General features: G+C 40.9%; 1 protein-coding gene across 11 annotated transcripts in view; it reads left to right on the forward strand.

Moving 5' to 3' along the window:
- Nucleotides 1–22,492, forward strand: part of ALDH18A1 (aldehyde dehydrogenase 18 family member A1) — a 33,704-nt gene that overhangs the window by 4,412 nt on the left and 6,800 nt on the right. The window contains exons 1-13 of one of the 11 annotated variants that reach the window (XM_015632858.3): nucleotides 2,307–2,766; nucleotides 3,094–3,157; nucleotides 5,748–5,871; nucleotides 8,562–8,785; nucleotides 10,277–10,426; nucleotides 10,521–10,625; nucleotides 11,924–12,082; nucleotides 12,628–12,718; nucleotides 14,376–14,500; nucleotides 17,514–17,658; nucleotides 19,272–19,345; nucleotides 19,997–20,096; nucleotides 20,555–20,775. In XM_015632858.3, coding sequence (XP_015488344.1) covers nucleotides 5,778–5,871; nucleotides 8,562–8,785; nucleotides 10,277–10,426; nucleotides 10,521–10,625; nucleotides 11,924–12,082; nucleotides 12,628–12,718; nucleotides 14,376–14,500; nucleotides 17,514–17,658; nucleotides 19,272–19,345; nucleotides 19,997–20,096; nucleotides 20,555–20,775 — 1,488 coding nt within the window. In that variant the 5' untranslated portion in view covers nucleotides 2,307–2,766; nucleotides 3,094–3,157; nucleotides 5,748–5,777. Of the gene's footprint in view, nucleotides 1–2,151; nucleotides 2,227–2,306; nucleotides 2,767–3,093; nucleotides 3,158–5,747; nucleotides 5,872–6,383; nucleotides 6,401–8,561; nucleotides 8,786–10,276; nucleotides 10,427–10,520; nucleotides 10,626–11,923; nucleotides 12,083–12,627; nucleotides 12,719–14,375; nucleotides 14,501–17,513; nucleotides 17,659–19,271; nucleotides 19,346–19,996; nucleotides 20,097–20,554; nucleotides 20,776–22,492 lie in introns of those variants that run through there. The other 10 variants (XM_015632864.3, XM_015632861.3, XM_015632868.3 and 7 more) reach the window with 10 other exon arrangements.

Consider the following 22,492-nt stretch of genomic DNA (forward strand, 5'->3'; position numbering starts at 1 on the left):
AGCTGGGGAAGGGTGTGGAGCACAAGTTTTATGAGGAGCATCTGAGGTAGCTGAGGGCGTTCAGCCTGAAGAAAAGAAGGTTCATGGGGTAACCTTGCTCTGTACAGCTCCCTGACAGGAGGATGCAGCCAGGTGGGAGTCTGGCTCTGTTCCCCAGGAGCCAGTGACAGGACAAGAGGAAATTGCCTCAAGAAGCGTCAAGGAATGTTTAGGTAGCATATTAGGAAAAACATCTTCACAGAAAGGGTGGTCAGGCACTGACACCCTTTCACTGCTCACAGCAGCAGTAGAGTCACCATCCCTGGAGGGCTCTAAAGCAACCCGCAGTGCCTGTGGCAGCTGACAGTGCTCTTCCTGGCTGTGTAGATGTGACACTTAGGGTTGGATTAGGGTCACCATGGTTGCAGATTGGCTGCATCAAAGGCCACTGCAGGCAGGGATTGGTGGACTTGATGGTATTAGGCTTGTGGTTGGACTCAATGATCTTAAAGTTGTTTTCCAAATTCCTAAGTGTGGGCAGGTCACACCTACTGTGTGCAGTTCTAGCACCATAACATAAGGAAGATACAGAGCTATTGGAGAGCATCCAAAAGAGGGCTAGAAAGGTGGTGAAGGGTCTCCAGGGAAAGCCATACAAGGAGCTGTTGAGGGCGCTTGGCTTGTTCAGTCTGAAGGAGAGTGAGGCCAGACCTCATCACACTCTGCAGCTTCTTCCCAGAGGCAGTGGAGGGACAGGCAATGACCTCTGCTCTCTGTGACCAGTGACAGGACCAGAGGAAACCATTGGAGCTGTGTCAAGGGAGGTTTAGGCTGGTCATCAGGAAAAGGTTCTTCTCCCAGAGGGTGGTCAAGCACTAGAACAGGCTCCCCGGGACAGTGGTCATGGCCCCAAGGCTGACAGAGCTCAAGGCACATTTGCACAATAGTCTCAGGCGTGTGATGTGATGATTTGGGTTGTCCTGTGCAGGGCCAGGAGCTGGACTTGATGATCCCTGTGGGTCCTTTACTGCTCAGGATATTCTGTGGTTCTAAATTACACGATTCTCTTAATTCAGAAGTGAATTCAAATGGGATATGGGAAGTAAGTGGAAAGCAAAGCCAGCACTCTTGCACTTGTGAAGAGGTTGAGGCTGTAATGGAGGAAAGAAAGCATGAAAAACAAGGCTTACATATTTTTTATATAGAATTAAAAAAGTTTAATAGAAAGACAATTAGGAGATAAAAATAAAATATACAAATACGGCCGGGTGTCTCTGCATTCAGTCAAGAGCACACTTTGCTAACAAAGGATTGTCTCTTAAAAACAGAACTCTACTACATATTCATAATTTTTTATACATAATTCAAACATTCTTATTAAATTTTAGATTTTTTTTTGTTTAGTTTTTGACTCGCCCCCTTCCTAATAGATTAATTTTCTTAAATGTGTTGCCGGATGTTACACTTCTTGATAACGGCTGCAATTTTTCTCTTGGAGGACTTGGAGGATTGCTATCTTCATCTGCATAAAATAATCTAAGAATGCAGGGGGAGTCTTTGACTATTTTTTTAGTCTCTGGGTTATATAAAGAAAAATAGTTTTTGTTTTAATATCATGTTATAGCTTAACATATATGTATTATACCGCTATTTCTGAGTTTCATCAATAACAGAAATAGAAGAAACTATAATACAGCCAAGTTTTCTAACCTTATACATGTAACATTCTTTTTAATATTTGTGAAAAGCCCGTAATATAGTCTGTATCTATAACAAAAGGATGTAAACGACCTAAGGAGTTAAAGCCGCTCTCAGAAGACTGGCTGCAGATCCCTTTCATCTGCTGTCTGCACCAGACTGCAAACGTGTGAGGGCGAGGAGAATCCAGGTTAAGGGGTGCCGTTGTGGGACATGGCTCAGCGCTTGTGCCGTGGGTAGGACTGTCTGGACTAGTGTGGAGCCAGACTAAACAGTTGTTAATGCTGTAACTTGCAAATGCCAGGATTTTGTGCTGCAACGTGGAGCGAAATTACATCATCTGCCGGTAGCGCGCGAGGCGGGGAGGGCGAAGCGGCGGTCGGCTGGACGTGACGTGGCTGCTGCCGCGGTGCTGCTTGGCTGCGGCCGAGGCCGCGCCGGGCGGGGATTGGCTGCGGCGAGCCAGCGGGGCGCGGCGGCGGGAGCGCGCCCGGCCGCGGCCCGGGTCCCCGCGCGTGCTGCTCACGGGCCCGCGACAGGAGGCGGCAGGTGCGGCGCTCGCGGCGCTCTCGGGGCTCGCGGCGCTCTCTCGGGGCTCGCGGCGCCCGCGCGGGGGCCGAAAGCCCCGGGGAGACCCGCGCGGCCCCTCGGCTGCTCCGCAGGGAGGCCGCCGGGGGCCCGGCCCTGTCGCCGGTGCTGCTGCTGTGCAACCCCTCTTGTGCTGCAGAACTGATTTATAGACTGGGTCTGGCAAAATGGTCTAGCGGCAAGCTCCTGCAGGTGCTGGCCTGTGAGGCACTCGGAAGGGTTCCGAGGCCAGGACAAGGTGCTGGCAGTACTGTGTTCCTGAGAGAAAGGAATCGCACGCTACTTGATCCTTTGAGTTGCCTCTTCGTGCGTATACCATCTGCAGAACGCTGGTGAACCTATATGCGGGCTGCTATAAAGGCTATTTATTTGAAGTTTTCCTTTATTTTAGTCAGTTCTTCTGAACTGGCTTCCCTCCAGGAATGTTTCTAGGGTTAAATTTTGCGCGAACAGCTGCAGATCGATTTATTCTTTCCCCTTGCGGAAGTTGCAGTTGGTAAGGTAATGAAGTGCTTTAAATAGTAAAAGCCTCTGAATGTTACAGAGGACTTAAAATCTTTATTATGGGAAAGACTCACTTCATAGAAATTGTGTGCATTGCCTTTGAACTTGATATATGTCTGTTTATATGCTTAAGTGTTTCACAAAATAGTTCTCTAGATCAGAGTTTGATTTCCAGTTTTTTTCCACTTGTGGAATGTCTTAATACTCAGATATTTGCCTTTATATATAAAACTGTGGAAAAAGTTTATTTAATTTTATTTTTAGTTTAATTTAATCAATTCACTGCAAATAATTGTGGACATGCTATGGTTCTGCTGCTAACAGACTGAAGACTCTTATTTTTCAAGGCACAAGTTTTAGGATTTCAGATCGCTGATTTCTTTGGAAGGTAACTAATTAGGTCTCTTTACACTGATCTGGAACAGCATCTAAATGTACTGTGCTACTTAACAGCTGTTTTATGATAATAAATACATGAAAACTATTTATAAACTATTTTATTTAGGTCATGGTATTGCTTTCTATGAGCAGTAATATAAGGATAACTTTCATTATTTAAATATATAATAGAAAAATTATAATTTTAAAGGTCATGTTTGGAGGCTAGTTTGGAAGAATTAGGTTTTTATGGTAGTGAAAAAAAAATTTAAGCTGATGTTAGGAGGAATACCTGAATAATGCATTTTGCTGCTTTTTTTTTTTTTTAATTGCTTCCTGCATATGGGGCAAGAAAGTTTTTTTTAAAAAATATTTTTAATTATATGCCATTTTTTATTTGTTTGTCCCTGAATGTCGGAACCATTCCAGCTGTGGAAGTGGTGGAAATGTGAGTGGAATGGAAAATGAGGATTGCAATTAGCTTTCAATCCTTGATTGAGTGAGAGGAGAGAAAGGAGTTTGATTAGCCTGAAAGAAAGCCTGTAGTTTGCATCATACCATAAACTGCTCTGTCTGTGCTTTCTGGCAGCATCCATTTCCATTTCACATACTGATACCTGCTGCTGCTTTAAACTCACTGGTTTCTTAGTCTCCTTGCCTTTTCTCACAAGCTAGTTTCAGAAACATGCTATTTTTTCTAATCTTTTTTCCGTCAAAAGATCCACACTGTCTGACGCTTCTCATTCTTCATTGTCTACCTGCTTTTGGCAAAGTTGTCTCCAGCAAAGGGAAGCAGGAGACAGTCTTCCAGAAGGATGAGGTTGTTCTTAGTTGCAAGCAGCCTGTAGTGAGAACGTGAAGTGGTTCTCCAGCAGATCAGTAGGAGCAGCCAAGGAGATGGCACAGCTTGATCTGGCCAGTGTGGGTCTGTATTCTGTGACAGCAAAGTGCCAGGTGAAGGTTATGACTATAACAGGAGTTGAAGATCTGACAGGAGGGGTAACAGGAAGTGTCTGGAGGTGAAACTTCAGACAGAGTGCCTGTTTCTGTCTCTTACAGGGGCATATAGTCTGTAGAGGGAGCTGAAGGGGAATGGGCAATTCCACATACGGTATTTATGGTGGAAGGGGTTCTGGATAAAGAAGCTGGTGTTTACCAGCTCATGTAAGGGGCTGCTGGATTTTGAGCATCTCTCTGAGACCCAGCTATAAAACCCTCTTGAGAAGATGGTGTCTGACAGTAGAGGTCAAGGTGAGCTTCAAGGTGGAAGGCTGAAACATGAATAGTGGGAACTGTGTAACCCCGGAGGCAGGCACATGAGGTGCCTGGTAAGGGTTCAAAGGGGGAATGTCTAGTTAGTACTGTTCCCCAGGTTCTTTAAGCTTACCCTGTTATGAGAAGAAAACTTTGACTATTTGCTTAGTTGCACGATCTGCTCAGAGCCCTTTGCCTCATCATGGCAGTGGCCAGTATTGCCATTTCAGATGAAATGCAGAACTGGAGGGACATTGAAGATTAATATTATTAAAATGTCATGCAATGTAAGCTTTACTAGGCCAAACATGGGGAATATTATGTGTTGGTGGCTGCCTTGTCTAATGCAGAGGTATATTTTGGTAAGGATCATAATGAGGGATAATAATACACTGATGCAGGGTAATGAGGCCCCTTCACGTGTTCATGTACACGTATGCCAGAACTGACAGTGCTGTAAATGTCCTGGTATTTGTAATCGTAGTTTTCCAGTGCAGTTACTTTAAGGTCTCCTCGTCCTCTTTTCAATGCTTTCTCTGTACCATAGTTTGTGCAGTTTTGTTTGCTTTATTTCAATGGTGCAGGAAAATAGATTGAAAGCAAGTAAAGGAAACAAAGTTTTGTGAAAGGAGGAGGAGAGGTGTTGTGGTTTAAATACTGAGAGAACTTGATTCTTCTTAATCTGGTTTGTTTCCTTGATGAGACTAGATGCATTACTTGCACTAGACCTGTCATAGGAAATGGCTAATTTTGTATCCCTCGTTTGCTGTGTACTTGCTCTAGTGAATTTAAGAGTTAGAAGAATCCTAAGTGTTTAGTTTCAGTCAAGGGAAACTAATGCCAAGTACTTGGAAATTTGTGTCCTTACCTGTAATCATGGATAAGATCTTGTAATTTGGTAGTGCTCAGGGAAAAGTGCATGAGCATATTTCCTATATTGAATAGGGCTGAGATTCATGTGAAGTTTAGTAGATGCTCCGTTGTGGGTTATACAGAGAAATCTGTATGATGCAACCTCTCTACTTTTTCTTTTTCTTCCAGGCTTCTCCATGAAAAAAAAAATTACTTTTATCCATTGTAGGTACATTCACTAACAGTGTTTTCACTTCTCAGGAAGCCATGTTTTATTCTTTACCTTTAAAGCAGGTAGGGAAGAGAGGCCTTCAGTTCTTCTATATCATAGTCTGTGTGCAAATTCTGCACAATGGAGAGTGGGCAAAGGAAATTGTATTGAGATGATACAGGACAAAGAGGAATTGAACTGGGGGAGTGGGCGAGGAGAGAAATAAGATGGAAAGTAATTGCCATTTAACCAGTTTCCCCCCTTCCTCCATTTTAACTTGCAGATATCCTTGATTTGCAGAAGGCATCTCAGAATGTTGTGTCGAGCTGCTCTGAGCCCTCTTGTCCGTTCCCCTGGATGGTGCTTTGTGTTACCGCCACATGCCATCGCAGCCATTTCCCGTTTATGTATGTATGAGAGAAAGCACACATTCTAAAATGTTGGTCAGTATGTGTCTGGGCATGTCTATGCTCTTTTCTATTTGGAAGGAGAATCATCTCATTAACATCATTCAAAACGTACAACCTCTGAAGTGAACTGTAGTTGAAGGTCTACTTTCCCAGTGTTACTTTTTCCCTTAACTCAGTAATATTCGGCTGGATGTCTGAGTTTGTGTATTTTTCATTCTGGCATGCTTTTCAAGGAAAAATAATTACTTGTAAAAATGCTGCTGCTGTAAAAGCTGCTTTTATTTCCACCTCATACATTCCTGGAAAACAAGATCTGATTACGTCTGCTCCCCTGTCTGCATTTTCAGATATCTTGAGTAAAACAAACAGCAAAACTCAAATTTACTTGGATTAAATTCAACTGGAAAGGTGCATGCAGAAAACCTGAGTGTAATTACGTAGGTGCCCTGTAAATAGTTCTTTCCTTAAAACCTAATTTATGAGAACTATTCAGTGTCTGCTTGATTAGTGGTCTGAAATACTAAAGGTAAGGATAGATAAACTCTATTAGATCAAGAGAGTAGCTGTTTGCCATTGCATGCGAGATTAATTTCCCACTGGTCTGTGTATTAACAGTTCTCTTTTATTAATAACTATATTAATTAGATGTTAAAATCTTGAAAATTCTAAATTTTTTATTTATGAGCTACAGCTCTGTTGACTTCTGTATTTGTAATATTTCTAAATGTGTCTCATTTTCTGAAGTCAATAATTTTCAGAATGCTAACTATGAGAAGTTTGTTCCTAAGTATTGACAGTATCCAGCAGTGGAACAACTCTTGTCACTTCATCAGTTGTGATCTAATGCTGGAGTGATCATTTATCACAGGGGGTTTTTTGTTCTCCACTGTTTTCTGTTTGTTCTCCATGGCTTTTTTTCTGTTATGTTCACCTTGTGTATTTTGAAATTCTGCTTCTTTACTTCTGAGAAGCAAGCCTTGTGCAGGCTACATAGAAAGATCTGCAGTGCCAAATACTTACATATGTTTCATGTGTGTCCCTTTCTTTATTAAGGAAGTGTAACTGTTGACAGGTATGGGATATTAAAAACTGGAATGCCTTTAAGTTTACTTGTCCAAAACCTGGACTGGATGGCTGTGTCAGTTCCTCCCTAATTGAATGTGGAGCAAGTTAATGGGCTTGCATCTCCAGAAATGTTTTGTATGTGTAAAGTGGGAGCCGAAGTCACACCTCAGTCCAGTGTAAATAACTAAAAAAGGTAGATGTATGCAGTCATAGAGCAAGATTGATGATTAGGACTTCAATGGGGATGAATTGAATGCTCTGCTTGTTCTAGAACTGTTGTCTTTCCCCTTATTTTTCTTAAAAAAAGTAAATTATTTCTTTTCAGATACTGGTTATCTCTCAATAGCTACCTTCTTAGAATCTTCTAAACCCTGAAGCCAAGAAAACTGGAAATAAACTCCTTTCTGGTTATACTGTGTAGGTTAAGCAAATACTAAATAGCAGTACTAAACAGTAAGTTCTAATGCTGGAAACAACAGTCAAATTGTACTCCTTTGCCCAGTCTTTCCTATGTGTTGTAGACCTTATTTAAATTCACAAGTATTTCCTCGTGAAAACTGGGGCAAATGAAACTCCTCTCTAAATTCCATTTTCTGTTTTTTTTATATGTGACATGTAAGTGCAGCACTTATGATTAGTCACTTAAACTTTTTCTGTGTGTATAATGAGGGAAGGATTTATTTAATTAAAACATTGTTGAATTAAAAGTTGGTTTTTTTATGTAGCACAATGTTCATTCCCATCTTTCTCCAGCAGCACCAAGAATAGTCACTTTAACTTATAAATGAATCTACTATGTATTACAAAGCACCAAAATTAGAGATGCTGAACATATGAAATATAATTGGGTAACTCTGACCATGGCATAGGATTCAGTTTAGTGATTTGTAAAGAAGCCTCTGCATCTTAGATGATACATTGCTTAGAATTGACTAGAATAGAATAGTTAGTTGTAAGACTCTTACAGTGGTCACCTAGTTCCACAGCCTGAGGCTTCAGGACTGCTCAAAGCTAAAGCACACTATGGGCGTTGTCCAAATGCCTCCTGAACACAGACAGGCTTGGAGCACAAACACATCTGCAGGAGGCCTGGTCCAGGCCTTGAGCACCACCATGCAACTTCGAGTTCGTACGTTGTCATGCCCCTTCAATTCTTCCTAGCTGAGCAATGTGCAAAAATACCTGGTTTAGAGATGTTGTAAAAGCTGTGTTTTTTTCTAACAGTCAGGCTTTCTGTGCTTCTTCAGACAGGAAAACTCTCTTAACTGTATCTAATGAGGCAAGGCAAAGAAGATTGTTTTTACAACTAGTCCTTGAAATTTTAGCTATATAGGCTCTTTTACAGTGTCTCTCAGTTTGGTCTTCTAGATTCCCAGAGTCAGAGCTCTGTGATGCATGGGATATTGCCTTCTGTACCTTAGGGATGGTTAGTGCTGCTCAGATGCTCCTGTTCTGCGCTTTGTTTTGATGAATTGGAAGCTAGTTTCTCATTCTCAATTACTCAATTGGAACTTCTCAATTGGAAGTGTGTGTTGTGAAGGGTTAAAAGTCTGAATCAAACATTTAAAACTGTTTTCCCTTCCCCTTCCCCTTCCTCTCCCCTTCCCTTTTTTTCTCCACAGATCTCCCTTGCCATAGCCAAAGATTAAGGAGTGAATCCGTCCGTTGTTGGAGCAACATTCCATTTATCACTGTGCCACTCAGCCGTGCACATGGAAAATCGTTTGCGCACCGCAGTGAGCTGAAGCATGCAAAACGGATTGTAGTAAAGCTGGGTAGTGCTGTTGTTACTCGAGGGGATGAGTGTGGCTTGGCCCTTGGGAGGCTGGCTTCTATTGTAGAGCAGGTAATTGAAAACTGTGATTGAAAATTTGTGTTAACTTCAGGTTCTCAGTGGCTGTTGGATGCTGCAGAAGATTGCAGTAAACCATCAGTAAAGTATCGATACTCTTTAAAACATTGTGTCAGCCTTTCCCTTTCCAGTTTCCTATGCTGTAGTACTATAAACCATGTAACTCAGTATACTGTTTTTGAAGGTGTGGTGGTTTGATCCTGACATACCAGCTAAACATCCACACAGATTCTTACTTGCTTCTCTTACCTCTGCCCCACTACCAGTGGGATTGGGAAGAAAATGGGAAGACCAAAAGTAAGAAAACTCATGGGTTGAAATAAAGATAGTTTAATAAGTCAAGGAGAGAGGAAAAGAAATCAGTGATGGCAATCACTACCTCACACAAGCAAACCAGTGCCATGCTAGTTCTTGAGTGGTGGCCACCTTGGAAGACAACCTCCTTCGTTTTTCTATTGTGTGACTATTACTATGCGTGAAAAATCCATTTGGCCAGTTTAAGGTCAGCTGTCTCAAATGCATACTCTCTGAACTTTGTGCCCAGCTGCTAGCCTACCTGCTGGAATGGGACATAGTGGAACAAGGAAGGCCTTGATGGCTGTGCAGGTGCTGCTCAGCATGGGGGAAAGATGAGGCTTCCATGCTGTGCAAGCACTATTTAGCAATAGGCAACACATTGCAATGTTACCAAAACTGTTTTACAACTGAAATCTGAAACACAGTCTCATACAGACCCCTATAAAGAACGTTAACTCCATCTTCACCAAACCCAGTATGGAGGGTTTGCACAGTGAGATTTTTGTGCAGTAAATAAGACATGGCTGGGGCATTTGTTGTCTCTAGTGGGAAGGTGGTACTGAAGTATGTGAACTCTGCGAAACGAATCAACCCTTCTTGATCACCTGAACATTTTCAGAGCTCCTCCAGAGAAAAGCCTGAAACCTCATTACTTGTAGGAAAAACTGATGGGATCAGCTCATGTATTTCTTCTGCATAATGAAAGGGTTATCTTAGTGAGCATTGGACATGTCCTTTCTGGGAAGTGAAGTTAACATAATATATTAAGTTAATGTAAGACATTTAGCTTTGGGGCTTTGAAAGGAATCTGGCCAGATACATGTAAGGAGGAAGTAATCGAAAGCTTTACTATTGAGAGCTGGCTTCTTCACTTCTAGAATTCAAAGTTACTGTATAATGGTAGCTTTGGGAATGGATGGATTCAAGCATTTTTCTGTCATAAAAGCTGGTATTGTGAAAACATTTATGAGAAGTTACAGATTGCATGCAGTCCTTAACATAGCTCCCAAGTGGCTGGGAAGGTGTGCAGACATATCGTGAAGGGTGATTGCCTTGCTTTGTGCATCCATAGAGAAATCAAAGTGATTGTGTCAGCAGGAATTTGTGAGCATAAGGTTATAGTAGCCAGGACTATCTCACTCTCACTGATCGTACACCAGGCCCTATTTTTTTTCCCTGTACTTACAGGTCTCAATGCTGCAAAATCAGGGCCGAGAGATGATGATTGTCACTAGTGGGGCTGTAGCTTTTGGAAAGCAGCGGTTGCGTCATGAGATCTTGCTTTCTCAGAGCGTGAGGCAAGCACTTCATTCAGGCCAGAGTCAGCTAAAAGATATGGTGAGAGGCTGGTGACACTCCTGCTTTTCTTTGAGCATTGGGTACTATCTACATCTTCAAGTCACTGCCTAACAGCTGCTCTTTGTCTTTGTAGGCTATTCCAGTCTTGGAGGCCCGAGCCTGTGCAGCAGCTGGGCAGAGTGGACTAATGGCTCTGTATGAGGCCATGTTTACACAGTACAGTATCTGTGCAGCTCAAGTAAGGTGTTCCTTCTTTCCTAGACTGACTTGCTACTTTTGGAGCTTATTATTGCCACATAAATGGTAGCTTATACAAGAGTGCCTTGATAAATATTTCTGAAACGGAGTTATCTATTGTCAAAATAAAATGAATATGCTTTTTCTTTTTGAGATTCAGATGTGTCCCACTCTTTTATAGCAGGGAGAGTCTGTTAAAATCTCTTCACAAAAGCTGTAGTTGGTGGTCCAAATTGAGGATTTAAAAATTGCAAGCGACTAAACTGTGACACATTCTGTAAAGCTGGCGGAAGTGCATGTCCACACTTCAGAATTTGCTGTCCATCTGCTTTTCGAACTTGTCCAATTTGTGGGTGATGGTGTCCCTGGCCTGCGTCATACTGAAAGCTGTAACTGTATCAGTTGAACTAGCCTTAAACAGGCTTTGTTTATCTTAGATACCCTGAAAGTATGGAATTGCGTTAATTATTAGGCCTTATTTGTTTAGACATTTTCAGTGAATTTAGGAGCTTAGTATGAAGTCTTTTCAGAGGAACTTCTTACTGTAATATGGTATAGCCGATATGGCCAAATTGTTTATAATACCCCTGAAAATCACTATAGGTCATACTGGATTGTCATCTTATTTAAATCTGTAGACAACTATCATTCCTTTGATATTAAAGAATTGTCCATGCCAAAAAACTTAGCATACACATTGATTCCAAGTGCTGTTTTACATATGTGGTGGAGTTGTTTGCTTAGTTCTCAAATGTCCAATGACAGTGAAAACAAAAAAAGTCTTTCCAGAGCAGACATTGAGTGGTTTTTGTCTTAAAACACCAAAAGAAAGGGGTGCTATCTGCTTGCAGGATGCAAGATTGTTTCAGAAGAGCAAGTGAGTTCTAGTGAGTGGGAGAAAAGTCTTGATATAAAGCATCCCTTCTGCTCACTACAAGTACGAACTTTAAAGTGGGAGGAAAACTGGAAAGGCAGTGTCTTGAGCAATCTATTGAATTGTCCAGGGTCTTAGTAATTAACACGAGCATCTGTGTTCTGATTGCAATCTTTTTTTTCAAGTTCATTCTTGGAGTGTGTGACCTACCAGCTTGAGATAAGCCTTTACAGGCTTCAGTGGAATAAACCTGATAATATCGTGCAAAGAATATTTCTCACTTGTATTCTATATCTTTTAAATGTGGCTTTTGTTTCTTTAAAGATCCAAAAGGCATGACTGCTCTGTTATGACATGTTAGTACATAAGTTTATATGATGTTCTTACAGGAAAGGTAGGCTGAGTAGTTTCTTTCTTTCTTTAAGATTTTAGTCACCAATCTGGATTTCCATGATGAACAGAAGCGTCGCAACTTAAATGGAACATTACATGAGCTTTTAAGGATGAATATTGTCCCTATAATTAACACTAATGATGCAGTTGTTCCACCTCCAGAGCCCAACAGTGATCTGCAGGGGGTAAATGTGGGTAAAGTATTGCAAGGGGGGGGGGGGTCCTGCTTGCAGATGGTGCAGCGCTAATATGTAGTTGACTAATGCCATAACCGGGGACTTCTGAAATCTACAGCAGAGAAACAAAGATACAGAATTAGTATGTGGACAGAGGGTACTGGAAGACTCTGTTGACTTATCTGTATTTGGCATGATACAGTGTTGTGGGGTGACACCAGGGCAATTATTGTCTGCTTTACCAAAAGCAAGCATGCTGCTGCAGGTCATCTAATCCAGCACCCCTTCTTGAAAGAGCATCAGTTAGTGCCTCTTGCCCTGTCACTAGGCACCAATGTGGAGAATGCAAGTACTGATGACACTGCTTGTCATTTGGATACCACGTTACTGAAGCATATGTACTTTCACACGAAGATCACCTTTGAAGTTTCCAGTGGGTGTGAAAAAAGTAGCTCAGAAGGACTTGTTAGTGCTGAGGTAGATTGCCTTTTTATGTTGGCACCATATATTTCTTAGTTCCTCACACTATTCACTGCTTCTGATGTGCATGTGTATTGCAGGTAATTAGTGTGAAGGATAACGACAGTCTGGCAGCACGACTGGCTGTGGAAATGAAAACTGATCTCCTGATTGTTCTTTCAGATGTAGAAGGTTTGTGAGTAGCTTCTTTAATTTCTGTTTTTAGTGAAGCACATCAGGCTATCAAACTTCTTTTCCTCTTTTACTGATCTCTTCAGTTCATCTCTCTTACAAGGGCAATTGCAATGTACTACGATAACTCCTTAAGGCCTATACCGTATGTTGATACTGTGGCATAAGCCAAACACTGTCTGACACACTGTTGAATCTGGGTGGGTAAGAATGCATGTGAACCTGAGACCTGCTCCAGATCCCAGAATACCACATATATTATGGTACTTCTGCTAGCTTCTCTTAGGTGTATGATGGAGTCAGGAATAGTATGTAGGATGAAAGCTATGTGTGTTGAATCAGAAGTATAAACCAAATACTATTCTACAATAGTTTGTTTTTTCTGGCAGCAGGTTCTGTCAGTGAATTATTGGTATATTGCAAGTCCTGGTCATTGCTTTCCAGATACCTGGCTCTTGCTAGTTTTTTCTGTTCCCCTTACTTCTGGCTTACACTGCTCCCTAATCTTCAGAGCTGTGCTGTTGTGACATAAGCTTGTCACCTGTGGATGTTAAACTTGCTTTTCTAGAGAGACGAGGGTAGTGGGTACAGTTTCAGATTAATGCAGTCCACATCACCTTAAGTCATGTATTCTTTTCATCTTCTCCAGATGGATTTCTTTCAGTAGATCCTGGCCTTCAGCACATGCTTGAGGTCCTGAGGAGGAAAGATGTATCTTTCCATAAGCACAGTTTCTTTCAGCAGATGCAGTCAGGTTTCATGATTAATTCTGGTTGAAATTACTGTCTTAGAACAACTCATAAAAGCAATAGTCAAAAGATTTGTACACCTGTCCTCCAGGCCTATTCATTCAATGTGACAATTTGTTTATGGAAAGATGTCCTCTACTTCACAAGCTATCAAGGGTGGGCACAGATAGACTGCACTTGTGCCCTCTAATTTGTTGTGGCAGTGTTTGTGCACGTAGAATTTCTGGGAAGTGTAGTGGTAGAGGTGAAGTTTAATATGTTAGGTAAACCAAAGTGTCATTCATCTCCAAGTGTAGTGACATGAAATTACTTGATTTTAAAAAAAGCTGATAAAAGTATGTCTGTAGTGTTGTGTTCCTTTTTAGTAGAATTCAATAGTTACCCTTTTTACATGTTTCTGAATTGCCTGTTTTCTCACTGTGCAACCCACCATTCAGGAATATCATCTGAGTCTATGGTGAGGAGGACTATTCTTTGCATTTCAATTGGGCGTTTGTGTATGTAAGCCCTGATTTCGAACTTCTAAAAGCTGCAAACAGACTCCGATCTCAACTAAATGTCATTACCTCCCAGTTTGCTTGCTGCTATTCAGCATGTGGGTTTTTGGTTTCTTAATTTTTAGGCTTTCAATAAAGCAATACCTTTTGGGTCTGCCAGTTAAGAATTTTGTGCTTTCAGTCCCACAAAAAGAAGGGTTCAGTGGAAGTTTTAAATCCTATCAAGTGGAACACAGTTTTTTAGCCTCATGTTGGTTGTTTTCATAGGATTTTTGTTGTTGTGGTGGGGTTTTTTTTGTTGGGGTTTTTTGGGGGTTTGTTGTTGTTGGGTTTTTGTTGTTGTTGTTTTCTTTTTTCATGAATGAGCTTTGGACATGAGAGTATATAACTGATTTTTGCTATTTATTTCAGGACTCTTTGACAGCCCACCAGGGTCTGATGATGCAAAGCTTATTGACATATTCTACCCAGGAGACCAGCAGTCTGTAACATTTGGAACCAAATCCCGAGTGGGAATGGGTGGCATGGAAGCCAAGGTAGAAATATGGAACATTTGCTTCATAATCGAGAAGGAAAGGGAGCTACATGAGATGATTGTGCTTTGTGCTGCTGTTGGATGGATCTTGGCAGGCTACAGGAAGGGGGAGGTGGGAACTTAAGGAGTGTAGTAAAAGGAAATGCTGAGTCTTATGCCCAGGGACACTAGTATGGGCTGGAGAATTGACTGCCTTGAATGCAGGTTCAGTGAAAAGGGCATAGAGGTCCTGGTAGGTGCCAAATGGAATGTTCACCAGCAATATGGCCTTTGGGCAAAGCAGGCCTACAGTATCCTGTGTTGTATGAAAAAGAACACAGCCAACAGGTCAAGAAAAATGATTGCTTTCACCTACTCAGCCCTAGCAAAACCACATCTGTAGAGCTGTGTCTGGTTCTAGACACTGCAATACAGGAAGGACATAGCATGCTACAGTGAAACCACCAGAGAGCCATGAATAATATGATTAAAGAATTGGAGCACTGTCCACTAAGCGAGGCTGAGAGCTAGGATTGTTTACAATGGAAAAGAGAAGATTTGGGTATAAGTAGCTGAACAAAGGGTTTAGAGAAGGCAGAAGCAGATTCTTCTCAGTGGTGTCCAGGGAATAGACAAGAGGCCATGGGTACAGAATGCCCAAGTGATTAAACTGAAATGTAAGAATTTTACAGTGAGGTTGCTGAAGCACTGGAGCAGGTTGCCAAGACAGCCTGTGGATTCTCTGTTTGGAGCTGTTCAAAACCTGACTGAATGGTGTCTTGAGTAACTTGCTCTAGCTGACCCTGCTTTAAGCAGGCAGTTGGATTATATGATTTCCAGGGATCCTTTCCAGCCTCAGCTGGAATTCTTTGAGTATCCTGAAATGGTATATGGGTTCCTTTTGCTTTTCTTTTAGCAAAAGAAAAGCATGTGAATTGAAAAGAGTAAATAAAGAATTACATTCCAGTAGATTTTGAACGGTGACATTTGGAACTGGATTTTAGTGTTTTAAATTAAAGTAAGAATCAGTCCTCAATTCTTTCTTATGTGATAATTCAAAGACTTTGGGAATCCCCATCTCTTAAATCTGATATGGTACCTCCCTCTCCTTTCCGTGTTTGTACAATGTACAGTTTGCTTCTGAAGGATATATTGCTGGAGACCAAGGTACTTCAGTTTTTGAGTGCAAGATTAGTAGAGGTGAGAGGGGTAATGGGTTTTATTGCTATGTCAGTCAGGTGGTCTCAGTATTCATTGCTGGGTGTGTTGTGCACACATGGGTATTTTGTGCAACTTCAGCATATGCCTCTCATGAGGCTGAGATACACACTGCTGTGGTATTAATTGCTGCAGGTTTCCCTGGGACATATCTGGAAAGTTGTCTGTAAAAACCGAAGCAGGAAAAGACTAAAATAAAATTCTTCACTAGTTAGGTTACTGATTATTCCCTTTTCTGAAGAATCAGATAATGCATACTCTAAGTATCAGAGCATGGACTGGAAGGTGGTAAAAGGAGGAGGCATTTGTAACTATGGATGTACAAAGCTTATTCAGAAATAACTTTCCCTTATCTAGCTTCTAGGATAGTTTAAACAATTCCTGGTACTGAAGGTAAAGCTGCCAAGGTCAGAGTACCTTTATTGCAAGGGAAATAATCTGTTAAGAGTTACTTGGTATCTTTTCAGTCTCAGAGGCAAATCTTGATGCAGGTGTTGTAACAAAAATTTGCTACAGTTGAGAAGGTAGTTGCCATTTTGTCCTAGTTTAGGGCAAATTTGGGAGAGAACCTCCAAATGGGGTTCCCCCAGGAAAGCAAAATTCAAACAACCCCTCCCCGCAACTGGTTTGGGAAAAAGAGATTTCCTTGGAGAGAAGTGGAAAAAACTGTTTATTTAACCGAAATTGAATAATATTAAGCAATAAAACCTCTCACTGTTCGATGGGATGGCAAATCCAGGAAGAAAAGTCCTTTTCATGTGGTGTAGCTCGGCTCGCTCAGGTTCTTATCAGTCTCTCCAGCGCTGGATAGTGCCGAGGCCCACAGTGGACCACAGGTGTGAGCTCCTGGGGTTTGTCTGGGTGTTTTTCAGCCCAAAGCAGGTTTGAATAGATCCAAGGAAAAAGGAAAAAAAGTCCAGGGAACTCCCCTGCCTCAGCTAGCTAAAAACTAACTAACCATAAAAGAGAAGCTGTGTCTCACTGTCTGTCCGTGCTGCAGGCACCACAGACCAGGAGCGGGATGTGTGGGAATGATGTTTTCCTTCAACACAAACTGTGCACTTCTTCTTCCCCCCTTCGGTCTCAGGGGCAGTCTTAAAGGTGCAGAACTTAATATATAACATAAACCAGGTGACTGGGGATACCAGTATCATAAAGTCACTCCAGGACACATTTTTGGAAAACTGTAGCATCAATAATAAAAAACTGATGGTGACTCAAAGAACAAATCTCAATTTTCAGCATGAAATTTGAGCAATAATGAAGCTGATGGCCTTTTGGTAGCCGAGTTTGATGTGATAGGCCTATCTGACATTTGTGTCTCATAGTGACTATGGACTATAATACCAAATTGTAGAACCATATTAGGAGTGAGTAAGCAGAGATGCTTTTGCAATTAAATAAATGACACATAATTAAGTATAGTAGTGGATAGTATTGCCCATACTTTGACTGGGAAAAGAAATGAAGAATGCCACTGGAGTACCTCTTCAGCAGGTAGCATCCGAGATTTGAGAGAAATCATATTCTGCTCAAAAATGTGCAAAGAGGCTAATCTTAGGACTGATCAGTACACAGGGATTTCAAAGGACCTTTATTAATGAACTAATCCTGATGTAAACTTAACATATTATAGAAGGATTAAGCAAATGTCAGTATTCCAACACTGAAATTCAGAGATTCCCGAAGTGTGTTGAATGCTCTTTGAAAGCATAAGCGATCAGTCTCGACATCAAAGTGGACCAAGAAGTCTTGTTGAGAGGGGTGATTCAGATAACCAGTGAATCTCTTGCAACTGGCTCTGTCCTTTCCTGTAGGTGAAAGCAGCTCTGTGGGCTCTGCAAGGAGGCACTTCAGTCGTGATCGCAAATGGAACCCACCCCAAGATCTCAGGTCATGTCATCACAGATATTGTAGAAGGAAAAAAAGTTGGAACTTTTTTTTCAGAGGTAAAACCTGCAGGTGAGTACAGAGTTAATGTGTACCTTAACAGCTGTAGAGATTTCCTGAAAAATTAGAGTTAAAATTTGTCTAGAGCTGTGCAATAACCGGGAAACCACCCTCTGCTTGCAAAATGGAATTTGAAAGGTATTTTTAAACTAGGGATAGAAACTGCTGAATTCCGTGCTCTTCCTCCCACCAGCTGATAAACTGGTGTATCAGACTTGCATTTGAAGAATGCAATGAGTAGAGCAGAGGTTTTGCCTTTTGTAGTCTTAAGAGTTATCGTCAAATATCCATTATTTCAGTGTGAAAATATAGATATAGAATGTGCTGCTGAACTGAGGTAGTGTTTAGGTTTATTTTTTATCGTTAATTTCTTTTACAACTCAGTCTTCTGGTAGGAATGTTTTCCTGCCACTGCATTGCTGGAATTGTGTAATAATTGCTGGATAAAATCAGACCAATGATCCATGACCTTAGCAGAATAGATAATGGAGTGATACTTTTGACTTGCACTTTAAGCCAAGTGATTTTCTTTGTGTATAGTAATCCTTAATGGATTTATTGTATAAATATGTTAAATCATCCTATGCTCAAGTGCCTTTTTGGTTAGCCCCACTATAATAAGTTGGTATGGGCAGTAAAACTTTTAATCTTGTGATCCCATTCTGAGTCACAAATACGGTAAGTAGAAAAAGTCCTTCCCTTTGGACTGTTGTGGTGTTTACTCCAAGCATCTCTGTCTTCCAAAACCTACACTGTGGAAATTCAAGTAACTTTTAAAAATCAACTACATCTGCTTACATACATAATTTTTCTCCAAGAACAGTAAAATGTGCCATATTTTGTAAAGCATGATATCACTTCAAAAAGCTGTTTTAAGATGTCTTATATTAATCTAATTAATCTCATGTCCACAAGTTCTTTTCTTACACTTCAAACTATACCTCTATAATTTCTACTCTGGCAATTTCCATGGGACTCTTCTTAAATGGAAGTCGGGCTCAAGTCACCTGGTTTACAGGCTGTTTCGGGAGTTAGAAATGGCAATTTTTCCACAAGCTACTTGTGAATTCTTTGCAGAAATGCTACCTGAACATGGTGACTTGAAACAGAAGCACAGCCTGTTTTATATAATTTCAGCACTTGCTTCTAAAATGCATACAAGGAGAGACAAAGGGAAAGCAATGTTTCTGCAAGCTGTTACTAGAGTTTTGGCTTCCATTATTGTTTTTGTGTTCCAGTGCATACATTCCTCAGCTGGATACTTGAACTTTACAAGGTTTGCCTCTTTTCTTTCAGTAGCCTACTATAAGACTTAGGTATCCTGTTGTTCCTTTGCCCTTCATCAGGTCTTTTTGATACATGCTGTACACTTGATGTGACACAGAGGCAGAAACTTTGTGGTGATTCTTTATATAGGGACCATAACTGTATTTTTGTGTCAGGTGTAGACTTTTCTGTCTTAGGATACAACATTTTTCTTGAATTTGTCTGTTAAAAACTGTACCCAGTTTAAGTTCAGAGCTTTCATGCTCTGAACAAGGGATTGGAAGACGAATGGGCTAGCACTCACTTCTGCCTGTGCTGTTACTTTGTCTGCATATCATATTTTTGGGGTTTTATTGCAGGCCCTACTGTAGAACAGCAGGCTGAAATGGCTCGAGCTGGTGGCAGGACCTTGGCGGCTCTACAGCCTGAGCAGGTGACAGAACAATATGGCCAAAGTGTTAAATACTGTGCATGTATGACAAGTTTTACAACACAGACTTATAACATAAATGGACCCCTTGGGACAAGAATTCCTGTGCCAGATTCATTGTTTGTATTGTAGTCTGCTTAAAGATGAGAAAAGCAAAAAGATCGTGTTCCTTGGGGCTGTAAAGTAATACGGGCTTTCATGTGGAGTTTATGAAAATTTTGATAGTTTCAAGTAACACACAGAAGTGGATTGTGACCAGAGCTACTAAAGAATTGACTGGAATAACTTGCTCCATTCACACCTGTGTGGAGTTTAGCATACAACATGTATACAAAAGCGGAGCTGTAGACAATTATTACTCTGCAGCTGCATGGATATGATGTAGTACAAGGTGCTCTTAAAGGAAGGACACGTGAGTTTGGTGAAGAAGACTGGGCAAGGAAAGCAAGATAATAAAAAACAAGGTAAAGGCTGAAGCAGTGTTCGGTCTTCTTTTTCAGTGTGATGCACACTGGAAAAATCAGCTGGCCAAGTATCAGAAGAGTTAAGATAGTGAGAAGATGTGGTCAGCATAAAGGGACTAAAGGAACTAGATGTCAAACAGCATGGATTTTGAGTAAGAAGTCAGTTCAGAAACTCTTTTTTTTCTTTCAGAGAGCAGAGATTATTTATCGTCTTGCTGACTTACTAACAGACCAGAGAGAAGAAATTCTCTTGGCAAACAAAAAGGACTTAGAGGAGGCTGAAAATAAAGGTACTGTTTCAAATCCTTCCATAGTAATACTGTCATCTTGGACCCCTCTGGGCCTCAAGGCAAATGAGCAGAACTAGAATCTTTTGTCACCTGGCATTGGGCAGTATGGCTGACACAGATTATTGAACCTAGGACTTTGAGAGCTTGTTAGTGTAAACAGCTGTAGCTTCCTTCATTGCATAAAACAGATGCTTTCATCAGAGAAGATACTGAGGCAGTGCAAAACACCAAGTGGTGTGTTGTTAAAAAAAAAAAAAAAATTGAACAAATATCTCTGTTACTGTTATGCATAAGGTGAATGTTTTCTGGGCTGGTTAGTGTAATGTTTGGTTTCTGAAGGGAAGGCTAGGGTGTGGGAAATACCTTAATTTTCCTTAGGTTCAGCACTCGTTTAAGTCACTTCCACTTGAGCCTAGGAAGACCAATCTATCTTCATCACAACTTTTCCTTTCTTTTAGGGAGATTAGCACTCCCTTTGTTGAAGCGCCTAAGTCTGTCTACTTCAAAGCTGAACAGCTTGGCTATTGGTCTGCGTCAGATTGCAGCATCCTCGCAGGACAGCGTCGGCCGTGTAATTCGACGAACTCGAATAGCAAAAGACCTGGATTTGGAGCAGGTGACAGTGCCAATTGGTGTCCTTCTCGTGATCTTTGAGTCTCGTCCTGACTGCCTTCCACAGGTTTGTAAAGAAGATAGATTACACTGTTGGGTATTTCTGTTGGCAAGCAAGCAAGAGACTACAAAAAGTATTGTTTCAAAGGACTCTTGCTTGGATTGATCTTCAATTGATTTTGTAGACATCCCTATTTTTTATGCAGAGATGTTTTCAGAACTCATTTCTGCAGCGTTCAGTTAATCATTTGTCTTATGCCAAGAATAAGAAGGTATGATAAGGGCAAATGCTTTCCTCTGCAGCACTGTGTGGAAGTGTTGATATAACTAAATGCTATTATAAAATGCATGAATGTATGGGTGCTGAACTAATGTTGCAGAGGCAACCTTGGTCTTACTTTCTAACTCCCAACTACTTTACTGAGCAACTGAAGTAGATTTTAAAATTAAAACCAAAAAAAAACCCTGATTAGCAACATTTCTTCCCACAATTAACATAAGGTATCTAGGAAGCTTGATTGAGGCGTTCTCTATCGTATGAGCAGGTGTTTGAGTGCAAAATGATGGGCACAGCCACTTTAAGATGATGTGAGGCTCAACCAGTGAACAGCTTTGTAATTCATGCCAGATTTTTGTGAGTAGTCCCCATTTCACAGTGAAAAGGAGTATGCTGTAAGAAGAGTTCCTGTGAAACAATAAGGCACTAGTCTCCCTTGACTACCAGCTCTGTTTGTTACAGATAACAGTATGTTACCTTGTTGAATTTGCATCTCTCTTTCTGGACTTCAACCCAGGTTGCTTGCCTTGCATAGCTGATGTCTTCCTCTTTTCTCTTGGCTGTATCTTAAAACTTATACCAGACTGACTCCTGCTACCTTCCCTGCCCTGCCTTCCCTTCCCCTGCTTTGTTTTACAGATTTAGGGCAGCTTGTCTTGGTAGTTGCTTTCTTCTTGCCAACCTGCCCTCATACTCACATCAGGCTTCCTGATACAATTTCAGAGGATCATCTTTGATAAGTCTGTGAATTACGTGATTTATGTCCCCTTCTGTACCTGATAGTAGGAGTGTCTCTGATTGAGAGGAGCAGTTCCCTCATCTTAGTTTACTACTGCATCTCATGCTTGTTTGGATTAATAGAAACTTCTAGTAAGCATATGCAAACATGTTTGCCTGTAATACTTCAAGTGCGAAATTGCAAGCATCCTTCAGAGACTGTTTTGTATAGATTCCACCAAATCCAGTTGTTGCTCCGAAGCATAGTCATGTTCTACTAGTCTTTGAGACTGCACCATTTTGAAACCCCTTACCTTGTGTTCTACTTTTAATCACACAAGTATTTTATTTTTGTATCCTAATTCTTGGTATCTTTTTCTTTTCATTTTTTCAAACCAGGTCAAAGCCTTTCTTTTAATCTTATGCCTCTTTATTAAATAAGCACATTTGTTTAGTTTTCCTTTGTGATACTGATCTGGAGGGGCAGATACTTGGAAGGTACTTTTAAAATACAGTCAGATGGCTTTTTAATGTCTAGTTATATTAGTTAAAAAGATACATGATAGTTGTGTAAGGCAGACTTCCCAGGCAGTTATACTTCAGTCTGTTTTTCTAAAGTGTTTCTTATTTTTCAATATTCTTTTCAAATGAGGTAGAATATCAAGCATTGTGATGATTATTATTACCCATTTGATACCAGAAAGGGAATGATGTATCTGGCTAGTTATTTCATGAATCAGGATCTAAAGTGTGCCAAGCTTACTTCTTGTTAGGTGTGAGCCTGGCTAAT

This window comes from Parus major, chromosome 6 (genome assembly GCF_001522545.3).
Source record: "Parus major isolate Abel chromosome 6, Parus_major1.1, whole genome shotgun sequence".
NCBI classification, from domain to species: domain Eukaryota; kingdom Metazoa; phylum Chordata; class Aves; order Passeriformes; family Paridae; genus Parus; species Parus major.